General features: G+C 38.0%; 1 protein-coding gene across 1 annotated transcript in view; it reads left to right on the forward strand.

The window, feature by feature from the left end:
• LOC145766335 (cGMP-specific 3',5'-cyclic phosphodiesterase-like) overlaps window positions 1–13366 on the forward strand; it is a 42250-nt gene extending 28884 nt beyond the window's left edge. Inside the window, exons 18-20 of the mRNA XM_082578025.1 lie at window positions 1869–1950; window positions 3036–3181; window positions 9464–13366. Of these exons, the coding sequence (XP_082434151.1) occupies window positions 1869–1950; window positions 3036–3181; window positions 9464–9652 (417 nt within the window). The 3' untranslated portion in view covers window positions 9653–13366. The remainder of the gene's footprint in view (window positions 1–1868; window positions 1951–3035; window positions 3182–9463) is intronic.
• The last annotated feature ends 491 nt before the right edge of the window (window positions 13367–13857 follow it).

The following is a 13857-nucleotide window of genomic DNA, read 5'->3' on the forward strand; positions in this document are numbered from 1 at the left end:
TCGTGAAAATGAATTAAGGTATTTTCCTGACGAGGGCATAAAGTTATGCCGAAAACGTTTGAAGTTATGTAGCTATTTTATTTTATGTATTATTTTTTGAATTATGCAATTCAATCTTATAAAGCTGTTATCGATTATCTGTCTATGGTTTTCAAAAGTATCTCTCTTATACCAAAGCTACACTATTACTGTATTGTTTGATAGATTTCAGTGTTTCTGTTTGCCGTGGTTGGAAACAGGAGCTAAGGGTTTTTACGAAAACAATTCTTGTAGATATTTGATCGGTTGCCATGCATGAAAAGATGAAAACGAAACTATGACGTAAAATCACTTGCTGAAAAGTAAAAATTGTTTGTAGTTATGCCGACGGCTAGCCACCGCAAATAGCAATAAATCCACGTGATTTAAGAGAGTTTCATGGATCTACGTCATTTTAAGCTTGGTATTAAATCCCAAGAAACGGAATGTTTACGGCAGTGGTTCTCAAACTTTTTTTTGTTGCGACGCCTCTGGAAAAGTTTTCTGGGCTTGCGACGCACGAGCAAATAAAAGTAAATGAAGAAACTTATTATTAAATTTTTGTTTATTGATACAACAACAAAAAGCAATGTATATTATTTAATGTGACGTGTGGGCTTGTTTGTTTTCACAAAGTTCATTGAATCTTGGGAGAATTTTTAAAATTGCCACCCGCATTTTTCTTTCACTGTTTATTCGTGATCGATATTTGGTTTTATCACCTCCAAGGCAGAAAATCCTGCTTCACATAGCCTAAATACGACGTGGCAAATGGGATAATAATTCGCAGTGCTTTCTTTCACCATGGCCACCTGGAGATGTCCATGCTTTCACCAAACCTGGATAATCGTCATTTATTGAATCCAAAAATTTGCAGGATTTTCTACCACGAAAGGATCACGAATCCATTCGTAGTTTAAAAAATTTTCCAGGAAGTATTTTGCAAATTTCGACTCGAGCTTGGACAAATGTAATTAAATATGCTTCGCAAATTTGAAGGGAAAAAAATGCACTTGTAACCTCAACTCTTCACTGTTTTCAGACTGAAATAACACCAAGAAAAATGATTCAGAGTTTCCAATTTTTTTTGAAGGATAGACATCCAATACTGCGTTATAGGGTATCAGCAGTGGCAAATTTTTCAGTTAATTGCGGTGTAATCGGCTAAGTGCATGGGACACATGTGCGTACCAGCGGTCCTCAAAGGGTTAACCTCATTTTTATAATCTTAAACTGAGTTCAGCCAAGAAATAGAACTATTCTGCGACGCCCTTGGAAAAGTGAAACGACGCACCAGGGCGTCGCGACGCACAGTTTGAGAACTACTGGTTTACGGTTTGCGTGTGTAGAAGGAATTTTTGTCTTTCACTATTGTGTTGTTTGTAAATATTGTTTTCATTTTTTCAAAACGAGTCTAGATTTTACAAGATTCAAAAGCTGTTCTTGCGTTAAGTAATAGAAAAGCTTTGAAAATGTGCAGAACATGTGCAAATGTCGACACAGCTTGGGTCAACTTATCGGTTCACAAAATTAAGTCTCAAACGAATAGCTGACCGTATGTTCGTTTTAGCTTGCAGGAGCAGTGTTGTCTGTGAAACATGAAAATAACTTTCCAGTGCAAAATGGCGATATTTTGAATTGGATTTCAACAATTTACTGTCAGACAAATTACAGTGATAGGCTACAGAAATGTGGTAGGCAAGTACAGCAAATGGTACAGCATCCGTAAATTACAAAGTGCAGTAATCGGTGGCTTTTGAAAAAAAACTTTTACATTTAAAAAAAAAAAAATATTTCATTCAGGCAAGTCTTACAAACATAGGGGCGTAAGATTTATTCTTTATACGCAGATGATGGCAGATTTCTGCCCAGAATTCGCCCCCTTACGTGACGGAATGATGGAGAATCGGCAACGTTGGAAAGATAGAGCCAGTACGTGACCTATGAAAAATAATTCCTCATCTTTATTTTTGAGGTTATTCTTAAACAGTGGCATTGATTGGGAAGCTGCTAATATTCGCAATATGTCTGAAATAGGCTACACAGAGGCAGAGTTTAAGTTGTGCCTTGTTTTTCGATAGAGGGTAGCCTACATTTAAAACTAGAAATGATTTTTCCAAAAACCCAAGCCTGGATTCTGTAGATCTTTACTCACGGAGGCCAGCTTGACTTTTTTCAATTAATTTTCTTTTAACAAAATTCAATTTAGGTGTGGACTAAAGTTACCCGTTGTCAGGGGCTCTATCCACTTTTAGAATTTGGGGGGGGGGTGATTTTTGGACAGTGGGCTAAAAGTCATATCAAATTCTGGGGGGCTACGCCCGGGGTGATGGGCTACGGGGGGGTGATCACTACGGGGGGCTACGGGGGGGTGATCACCCCCCTCACCCCCCCTTGGATAGAGCCCATGCCCGTTGTCGTGTTTGGGCGTATAGAGGCCTCTCGTGACTTTGAATATGTTTTTATGTAGTAGCCTATATCGTTTTTTTGTTCACTGTTTATAAAACATCAATTGAGACAATAAAACCTGAATATATACATGTATTTGCTACCTTATTCAATTTTGAAAAAGTTTGTTAAAACGAAATAGCCTATTTACTATTACAGGTTTCGAAACCATTTTGGTTTGATCTAGAACTAGCATGAATTAGCTTAAATAAATGAAATCAATTTTATCAAGCCCATTTTAAAAGCTTGTTTCGCCCTGAGTGGAATCTTTAAAAGGTTTTTAGACAATAATCTACTTTGATAATTAGGACTTCATTTACATAAATTAAGGTTGTTCAGCTTAGCATTTCGCTTCGTATACCCTTTTTTCTGGTGTATCAATTTCATTATTGGTAGATTAATTTAAAGATATGTGTATACTGGTATAGACCTATATTTTTCTTTCCCTATCTTTACTGACATATCCTAGTTCTTTTTTACACAACGTGTGATTAATCAATTCTATATTTTAGATTATGTTTTACAAGAGTTAGTAGACAACAGTATGTTAAATGATAATATCGCTTCAGTTGAGCAAGGCATGCCTGATCCTGATGCACCCAAAGAAAAGAAAGATGGAGGCAAAGAAGAATATGGAGACTTGTGGGTCAAATACTGGAATATGGATCCAGAGAATTTCATATGGGGCATAGACCCAAACGAAAAGCCACCAGAAGTAAGCTTCGTTTTTGCTTTTATGTAAGAATTTTCAGTAGATTGAGTTTCGCTTTCAGCAGCATGATTGTTATTTACTTCACAATGTTGATATTAACGACCTGTATTAGCCTGATGCTGCGAGTTAGCTGTGGTAACGGCGGTTTGCACTAGCTTTTGAAACACAGTTCTCCACATGACTAGGGCACATTGTTCCGAAAGCTAGTGCAAATCGTTATTACCACAGCAAACTCGCAGCATCAGGCTAAAACAGGTCGTTAATATCTACATTGTGAAGTAAAAAATTTTAGGTCACCAAAAACCAAATTTTTAAACGTGTCTTAAAAAGAGTGACGTTTTAATTATGTTTTATCTGAGTTTGCAGCAAGCGTAGATTTAATGTTTTTAAAAGACAATTTAAAGAAAAAATATTCCCTTTGAAGTACTAATTAATATTCAGCCATTGGGCTAGCCTGTGTGTCTATGCACGAGGCAATGCCAATTCCATTTGTCAACATTGTATTTTCTGCACCAAAAGGAATTTTCCGCTTAGTTGATTTGTTGTGTTTTGAACACGCCTAGCAAAATTGACTTGATTCCCCGAAGTCATCAGCCTACAATGCGACGTATAGTTTCATTCAAAATCGTCTGTTTTGAAAGATGAAATATTAAATCGATGCCAAAATACAACAAAGTTTGCTCAAAGTTATAAATCAATTATTCATGAAAGTATCGATTGATTTTGTGCTGTCCCTGCTTTTGTAAATGCTAAACTAATGACTATACAACTAAATCAACGTAGTTGCCAAGCAAAAACACAAAGATAAACGAGGTAGGTGACTGCCGACAGTACTTATTATGCTGTCAAAATAACTAGATAGTAAATCAGTCGTCTTTAACATTGATTCAACGTCTGCAGACGTTGAATCAATGCAAAAAACAACTGACTGATTTGCTATCTGGCAGTATGATCATACATTTTTTAACCTGTATCTAATGGCGAGGGTCGTTCGAAAGGAGATTTAGGTTTCTACAAAAACAGTTCATCATTAGCCTATAGTTCTTAATTATCATCATGGTCATCACCACCCGTTGATTCCATCTGTAGTAGTCTTTAGTAAGTGAGACTTGGCACTTTTGTTCCACTGAAAATAGGACGAACGGATAATGAAGAAGATTGAAATTATAATTATGACTGCAAATTAAAACTTGCTTAATGTCGAAGTCTTCCAAATGGTAACATTTGCACAACAATCTGCTTTTTCAACGTTATTTATTACATAAAAATGGACTGCAATCAAGTAAATTCTTTACAAACAAAATACAAAGGAATTTATTTTCACACGAATCAGTTCAATCATAAACAGCTAAAAATCGATTTCGATCAGCTAGATCATCTTACGGGTGTGTGTTGTGGGTTTTGATATATGTCAGAAGATATTTCATTTTCTTGATTTACAAAGAAAATGATCAACTTCAGCATGTGCCAGCTCCGAGCCGAAGTTTGACTGTCAATTACCACACGTCACATTCTTCCGCTACTCTTTTTTCTTCCCCGATGCTTGACAAATCAGGTCATTGTTTTACCTCATCTCCCCAAGTTTATCTCCGTAGTAATAATACAAGACAAAATTTCATTTCGACCGAAACGAATTTGGTTTCAAATAAGTGTACAGAGTATCAGTTACTTGTATGTCCTGATAAAGTTGTTTATTGCCGTAAGTTAGGCCATGGCCGGTTAGTCCTAAAAAAAAATGCAAACTTATTGCTTTTATGGTTTTTAGGTTTATGTTTTGGTTGTCTTAGGCCTGTCTGGGTGGAAAATGTTTGTTTGACATTTTTGCACGAAACATTTTAGCCTGCTGAATTTTTTTGCGCAACTGAGCGTTTCAGCGTGGTTTCAGCGTCAATTTAACTTAGCTTTGGTGTCGTCCGCAAACATTCTTTTCTTCTGTGGCGTCGTAAATCATTCGAACGTGTTTGCACTTTCGAAGTATTTGATCACAGCAAAAACTTGATATAGTCACGTGATTGCACAGGTTACTTCACAAAGGGGCAGCCAGTAGCGTCGGCAGGGGGATCCAGGGGTAAAGGGTACATTTAAACCCAGACTCGGGATGATTTTAAGGGCACATAACTTTTTCGAGGAGAGTTGAAGCCTCTACTGTCTACAAGAATGCGAAACTGCCAAGATTATGCTCTCAAAGAAACTTTCCCAGTCCGAGGATTAAGATTCAATCAATCAATCAAGAAACCACCGCGTGTTTCTTTGATGTAGGGCCCAAATAATCGTCTCAACGGCCCTAGAGAAAACAACACTGCCTCCCCGTAGTTTAGTTTGCAAAACACAAAATCACTTCCTCAAAAATGTGCTGTTGCTGGGGACTGTGTCAGATACATAGGAATGTGGATGAAAGGAAATGGAACCATTCAACACTGCGTTGTTACCAATGCTACATTTTTGATCGGGTCTGATTCGTAGATCCATACGTATAGTTAGTTGAGGCCCATTGGCAACACAATTTGTTGAACTGATAGTTTATCGTAGGTCATGTTATTCTGTGACAGTTGAAGAAAAAAGTGAAAAGTCACAGTTTAGTCGATTTGGATTTAATGGGAAAAGTCACTTTCATGGAAAATAATCTCAAATCGCAAACCTTCAGCTCTGGTAAACTGCCATAATGTTCAATCACCAGCACACGTTTCACAAACAAACACTTTTTTCAAAATCAGAAGCAATTCTAACTTTTGTTCTTTAAAGTGCCCCTGACAGGTTGGATCCAAGTATAGTAACTTTTTAAAGCATTTCCTAGCGCAGAATTACACTTAGCGAACTTTTTAATCTTAACCTCGTAGCTCGACTGGTTAGGGCGTAATTTAATCAAACGACTACTCCGCAGCGCCACCACAGGCGAAACTCCATATTTCACTGCTCTGGGACGACTTTGGTGGTATTACGTCATCCTAAGTGGACGTCGTTAGCAACGGATGAAACAAACGCTTCTTAGATGTAATTAGTGGATCACAGTTTGGTCGGAGTTGGTACAAGCGGTTGCTTTTTTCGAAGATTTATTGTTTTTTGCAGTTTAATAAAACTGTACTGGATACGTTCCTACAAAACCTAAAATATACTTGAAGTGAAAAATAAAGAAATCGTACGAATCATCATTCATATTTAATTCATCATCACTATTCAAAAATAAATAAAAGTTCTCTCTCTCTCTCTCATAATGTGCCTTCAGTTGGCCATTGAAAACCTGTGTAACGGCCATCTGGATCTGGAAAATTGTTTCGGATTCGCCAAACAATGCATGACGGCATCACAATCCGATTGTTGCTTCCGAGAGCATCACCTTGTAGTATACACTCCAACCAGTGCCGGTCTTTGGGGTGTGCAAACCGTGCGATCGCACAGGGCCCGCAAATTAGGGGGCCCGCAATTTACTCAGAAAATGCAGTAATTTTGTCATTTCCAATGGAAAAATTCAACAAGTGAATTCAACAAAGGAATTAGCAACAAGAAAGACTCAATGGGTGCAACCTATTTCGTCCCCTGAAAAGATCGAGAAAAAAAAACAACATAGCCAAAGTTGCTGATCGGAGTTGCCGCAAACATTTCAAATTTCTCTCGACCTTTTCAGGGGACGAAATTTGATTTTGTTAACTCCGATTTCAGGGTACGAAATCGGGGTACGAATTTTTCAGGGGACGAAATAGGTTGCATCTAGACTCAACATAGCTTTATTTCCAAAAAACGCCCAAGAATGCATGATCTTATTCTTTTGCTATGCCATCGGACAGCACCATTTTACAGTAGGATAATATTCATACCCAAATTTTAAACATGCTCTCAGAATGCCCCAAATTCAAAGTAATATTTCAAAATTTTCTGGGGGAGGCCCCCCGCCGCTGGGTGTCGCCTTCGGCGATCACGCCGTCAGGCTTCGCCGCCGACCGTCAAACCACCCCCTCCCCTTTCAAAATAGGCCTCCCCAGCTACGCTACTGAGTTGGATCATTGTCACTGGGGGGCGCAAATCATATTCCGCACAGGGCCCGAAATACCCTAAGACCGGCACTGCTCCAACACATGCCTGTAGGCCTTTTTACTTGAGTGGTATTAACAAAATCATCTTCAGTGAAGTGAACATATATGACTAGTTTTGTATGGCCCATCCCACTTTCGAACACTTGAAGAAAACTTTGACCCATTTTCTTCTCAGCCGGCTACCTTGTTTTGTCGGAAAGTGGGAAAAGAAAGCACACGGTCTTTGTCACTGACAATGTCACATAAACAGCAATTTGTAGGCATTGCCTCAACCATAAATTAAAGATACTGTTTGTGAGATACTGTTGTTACACTGCAAATGGCTATAGCCAGATTAGGACAAATAAAAAAGTATGAAAATTGTAGCCCTATGAAACTGCAATTTCGATTGAATTGAGATGCTGTTTGATAAAAGTAAACTCAACCTATTTGATCGAAACCTGATAGTAATAACAAGTTCACTTTTTCATTTCGGTAATTCTTAATTTGCGCATGCTTTAGACCAACAGAGCCCCACACATTCACGTTTTGCAGTAGCTGTACCATACTTTACCAAGTCATCACAGAGAAAGAATGTATCCTTCCCGCTTACTGTGACGTCACAGTGGTGTTGCCGCTTTTATTTTCGCAATTGAATGAGTGCCAGATTCGCCGATGTCAACGAAAGTTTGCAAGTGTGTAACTTAGTAGCCTGTTGATATTTTTTACGATTTGCTGGTCAGGGAAGTTTGTTAGTGTCATCTTTTTGGTATCTTAGGTAAATTTAGCGAATTTATTTACCTGTCAGAGGCACTTTAAGTAAGTGTTCTTGTTACTAAGAAACGTTTAAAAACACGCACTTCAATTGATCCCAATCTAAATTCTACATTTCAAGCTAAACCGTAAATTACACTGGTCAACAAAAAAAACATTTTTTCTTGTTGCAAGAGATTTTTTGATCGATTCTGAATGAGTTTTAGCCACTGATTCCAAATCTGCTATCAGATTTTTTCTGCAAGCTCTAGTTTTTATGCAATACACCAGTGGATATTTTGAGACTTGCAGCATTTGGTCTGAAATTTAAAACAAAATTCCAACTATTTAGTTCTAGTTACCACGGCAGTTAACCTCGATTTACAGTTAATTCACAGTTAACCTACGATTTATTCCTGAAGCAGGCCTACAAAGCTTATTTTCAAGTTCCTCTGGGAGATCAAGAGAAGAAATGGGCTCCACATATTGTCTGCCATAATTGCGAAGAAATGCTTAGAGACTGGACAAAGAAAAAACGTAACGGACTTCCTTTTGGTGTCCCTATGATGTGGCGTGAACCGAAGGACCACTGCACTGATTGTTACTTTTGTTTGATTAATACCAAGGGCATTGGCAAGAAAAACAGACAAAATATTTCTTATCCAAATATTCCTTCCGCTATTCGACCTGTCCTTCACTCTGAAACGTTTCCAGCTCCAGTATTTAATGGTTTTGCATCCTCCGATGATGAAGAAACAGACTCTTGAGATTTACCACGGTAGTGTGGAATGCGAGTATACTAAGGAAGCAGATGCAGACTCAGAAGGCTCTAGTTCTGAAACCATTCAGAAATTTAACCAGTTACAACTAAATGACTTGGTAGCCTACGAACTTATCCAAGCAAGCTGCTGAGCTTTTAGCATCAAGGCTTACTGAAAAATACGTATTGGACCGTTCCACAAAGGTTTCGTTTTTCAGGAAACGAGATGAAATGTTTATGTCTTCTTTTTTTTCAGAGGAAAAGCAGTTAATTTACTGCAATGATATTCCAGGCCTTCTCGTCCAACTAGGAGTTTCTTCATATGATTCAAGTGAATGGCGCTTATTTATAGACAGTTCCGGGAGAAGCCTGAAGTGTGTTCTTTTGCACAATGGTAATGCATATGGAGGAGTTCCAGTTGGTCATTCAACTGTCTTAAAAGAATCATATGATGATATTAAGCTAGTCATTGACTTGCTGAAATATCATCAGCACAATTGGATATTATGTGTTGACCTGAAAATGGTTGGTTTCTTACTTGGTCAGCAAAAGGGATACACAAAGTTTCCATGTTATCTTTGCATGTGGGACAGCAAAGCTAATGACAAGCCTATAGGTCGATAAACTGTCGGTTTGGTAATATGCCAGATCGCAAGCCTCAAACGCTTCTATCATTGACAGTTGAAATAATCGTGTCATTTTCCGAAATTTTTAGGAAAATACAGAATGCTGAAAACCATGAACTAATAATTTTATTGTGTTCAGGTGGTGATAGAAAGAGTAGTGTTTTCGCCTAAGAAGAAAGCCGGGGGAAAATCCTCTCCGAACGGAAGTACTTTATCCGAGACCGGCGATGGAAAGTCAAAAACACGTCGTCGAAACAAAACGGGAAACGAGGAAAGTAATGAAAATCAAAAATCGAAACAAAAAAGCAGCACTTGCGTTATTTCGTAAGACTCCGAATTAGTTTGTCAAAAGGGTTACACCCTAGACATTCTGTCCAAATGGTTTAGTTCAACACTAGAAAAATATTTATAGTTTGCCTAAAGAAACTTCCATCATCGACTTTCAAACACCATCAAATATAGAGAAATGTTGTTGATGTGAAGCGATAAATGTACTGACATATTCACTCTGATACGAGAAGTATTCCGGTCTTCCGAAGAAGGGTTGAAGATTTTACTTCCATCTTTGTCAAAAACTAAGACAGTGACTTGGTTTTAGCTGTCACTTTGTTATGTTTTTTCATGCAAAAAAACATATTTGAAGTGTGCGGCAAAAGGGCAGAAAACATCTCGACCTGGTAGTGGGAGATACCAATACAATAAAAGACGTTGAATCAATGTAAAAATGATGGATTTTCACGTCTGGGTAACTTATGACAACGGAAATCTTGCATCTGGCTTCTACCATTTCACTGTGACAAAAGTTTGACCTTGAGACGTGCTCCAGCGCAGTGTTTCATGTCATTTGATACAAAAAACTGTCTTCGTAACTGCTTCAATCTTCCCACGATCTTCAAACTGAACAAGGCTGATGCACACACTCAAGACCACCTGAAAGCATCTAGCCTACGTTATGTTTTTTTGTGCTTACTTTACGTATTTATTCCATGTATTTGTTGATGTACTAATTCCGATCCCTTTAGCTCAAGCATTTTGGATATTTTAGATTGTTGTCCAAAAATCGTGTGAATATAAAATCATTTTAAACAGCTCGCATCTGTTGGCTTATATTCCTCGACTTTAAAGTATTGTTATTACCTGTGCATATTACATTCTGTGAAGCTACCATGTTATGGTCTTTCCTTCTGTTGAATATTGTAAAAGATTATTATTTCGTTCTGTTCAGCTTTAGGTTACTCTGAAAATACAATCGTACGCTTATTCACATTGCTATCAAGTTTTGCTGTGATTGTAACGGGCTTGCTTCAAACAATGAATCTTTTAAAGGAGTGGTCCCCAACCTATTTAAGTAATGGCCTCAATTAAAAAAAAACTGAACTTAGCGTTTACGTGCGATTCGATTTTGTTTTCCGATATGGAGAAAAATATTTCAAATTTGAATACATATAAAATGGCGACCCAAGAAAAGTTTAAGCGACCCCACCAAGCAGACTATTCGAAACAAAAATACTAACTAATGCAATGCTTTTGTTGCTTAGAAATTTTTTTAAACTATTTCGAAATATTGCGTTTCCTCCCAAAATTCTTTGTCATTGTTTTATTTCGAAAAAGAGCAGCTTTGCTCACTTGTAAATTCAAAATGGAAGCCTTATTTTCTGTTCAAAATTGCTTCGAAGAAATTCGCTTTGGCGTACAATTAATGACTGAAATTTTTTTATTAAATTGGTTGTGAATAACTTTATTTCCACGAAAAAAGTTGTTACGAGCAACCCTAGAAATCAATTTCTTCTCAGACCTCTCGTTGGTTACCGTCCACATGGCTATAAACAGTTAACCAGTTAGCCTACAAATGTCATCATGCATCTTAAGCAAACGTACTAGTAACTGTTGGTATCTGCAACCCAGGCAGTAAGTCAATCCTTTTTACATTGATTGAACGCCTGCAGACGTTGAATCAATATACAAAAGGACTGACCTACTATTTGGCAAATGAGATTGGTGTATCGTTCTAATCGAGTTAGATGTTCTTCTTTTTGCGTTTGAGGCCGCCACAGATCACGTTGTTACATCCAGGCGCAGCAGCCAATGGATTGTGTATTCATCGAGCGTTGTTAGGTCAACATGTCTAACTTGTGGTCGGTATACAGAACATTGATAGATAATGTGGTGTGCAGTTTGAAAATCTGAGCCACACGCACAAGATGGTGAATCGGTGAGGCCCCACTGGAACATGTTGCTGCTAAAACGGCCCACTCCAGTCCGCAGGCGATTGAGCTTCACCCATTCCTTCCGGGGTAGTTCTGCTCCAGGTGGGGTGTTGGTATTGGGAAGGACCGTGAATTGGGTTGGTCTCGCAACTTCTCTCCATTCACGGTTCCAAACTTCGGAAAGGGAACGTTCAAATATTACGTAACGCTTTTTTTTCCGAATTTTTGACCCCCCCTCCCCCATGTAACGCCAACGTAACGCTTTTTTTAATCCCCCCCTCTCCCATGTAACGCTTTTTCACTATGAATTCAGCACAAAAAACTACCATTCCGTACTCGAAAGCGTTACGTAACGTTTTGCTTGAACCCCCTCCCCCCCGATGTGACGCTAACGTAACGCTTTGCATAAACCCCCCCCTCCCCCTCGAAGGCGTTACGTAATATTTGAACGTTCCCAAATGTGGAAGTTCGATTTGCACATAGCTGCAGCATGTCGGGAGTACGGGCGTCGAGATTTCAAGCGCTGGGGCTTTTGGGAGTGCGAAGTTAGATGTTTTAGCAAAGTGTACGAGCATCTAACTCATACTCAGGAGGATGTCTGTTCGGTGCCCACTACAAGCACGCTTGTGTTTCGGAAGGACACAGAACGAACTGAGCGATTTTCTTAAAAGTGACACCGGTTTGACTTGCTTGTTTTCACACCAGCAGATCTGAATAACCTCCACCACCAGACGAAACGGGCATTTTATCAGGAAATGTACTAAGAAAATAGCCCATCTCAAAACTGTGCTAAAAACAGCGAGCTGTAAACATAGGCAATATTGTATTTGCTACTATGTTCAAGCCAGAGATGTGTAGTTGGGTGAAAAACGTATGACCCCGACTCCGAACACGCCTAAATCCATCCGACTTCACAGCCCTGGTTTAAAAACAATATATCTGTGTTTTGCCGTTCTAGTATGAAAACTTTGATTTAAACAAATGAATATTATTTTAGAGCAAATATAATTGGCTTTGAAAAACTACCGGTACTTGTACTGTTCAAAACTTTTTAATCTTTTGTATTATTTTAAAATTCTTATTTTCGTTTCAAAACAAAAGCAATTTCGTTTCGTTGCGAACTCAAATGAAAACGAAATGCACATCCAAGATTTGCCAAGTGTTGATGGTCAGACCTTCATGTGGCCAGCAATAACATTTCGTTGATCGTTGGGATGTAAATTTCGATACGAAAATTTTTCATTTGAATAAAATTTGTATGGAACAGTTCTACCCACCATTTATTTTTTTAAATTATTCTAAATAAAAATGACAACTCACTGGCATACGAAAATGAAATTACCTGCTAGAAAGGCTTGCGATACCTCTTCAAACCGCAGTGGACTACTTGTGTTATTTTGTAAAATAATCTGCTGTCTGCCACATAGTGTTATTTATTACTTCATTTGTTGCGTTCTTGACTTCAACTGCTGAATTCTTTTTTGCATAAACGAAATTCGTTTTAGTTTGATGTTCCAGCTGCCAAAACACACCATTTTTACATTGATGCAACGTTTACAAACGATGAATCTTTGTAAAAAGGACGAATTGTGTTAGCTGTGTAGACATGAAATGAGATCTTTGTGAAAGATTACAAGCTCCAACCGACAGAAAATCCATCATTTTTACATTAATTCAACTTCTACAGACGTCGAATCAATCTAAAAATGGTGAATTTTGCTGTGTGGGCATCAGACCACAGAGTACTTTGTATATATTCGCTACCAAAACTGTCTATTAACTTAGTTGAGATTGATTTCATCCAGAACTTTTATTTACATAAATACAAGTTGTTTATTTAACATTTTTATGTGTTTATTTGGCTGTTTTCCTTGGGAAATTTGCAAGCTTGTCAGAAAGCGAAAAAGCCAAAATTGTCAAATAAGGTAAACATGGCCTACATTCTAAATCCACTTGTTATTGTGCTGTCTGAAACACTGCGCAATGTTTAATCGAATATTTAAATTTCAGATTAAACTCTTGAATAGGCCTACATCCAGGGACGCTGACAACTTTAGAGAATAATTTTGGCGCAGTTTTTATGTTTGTTTAGGTAGGTATTTGTACGGTATCCTTTCCAAACAGTAATTTTTTCATTCAAAAATATGACTTTCTTTTCATGATAAGTAGGGCTACCATATGTCCTCTTTTAGGAGGATTTGTCCTCTTTTTTCATAAAAAATGAATTGTCCTCCGAGGACACATGAAAATGCTCAAATGTCCTCTTTTTTGCATTGCTATCATTTTCAACAAGGTTTTATTTTGATGTAACGTTGGCGAAAGCTAA

This window comes from Aplidium turbinatum, chromosome 3 (assembly GCF_918807975.1).
Source record: "Aplidium turbinatum chromosome 3, kaAplTurb1.1, whole genome shotgun sequence".
In the NCBI taxonomy this organism is placed as follows: Eukaryota; Metazoa; Chordata; class Ascidiacea; order Aplousobranchia; family Polyclinidae; genus Aplidium; species Aplidium turbinatum.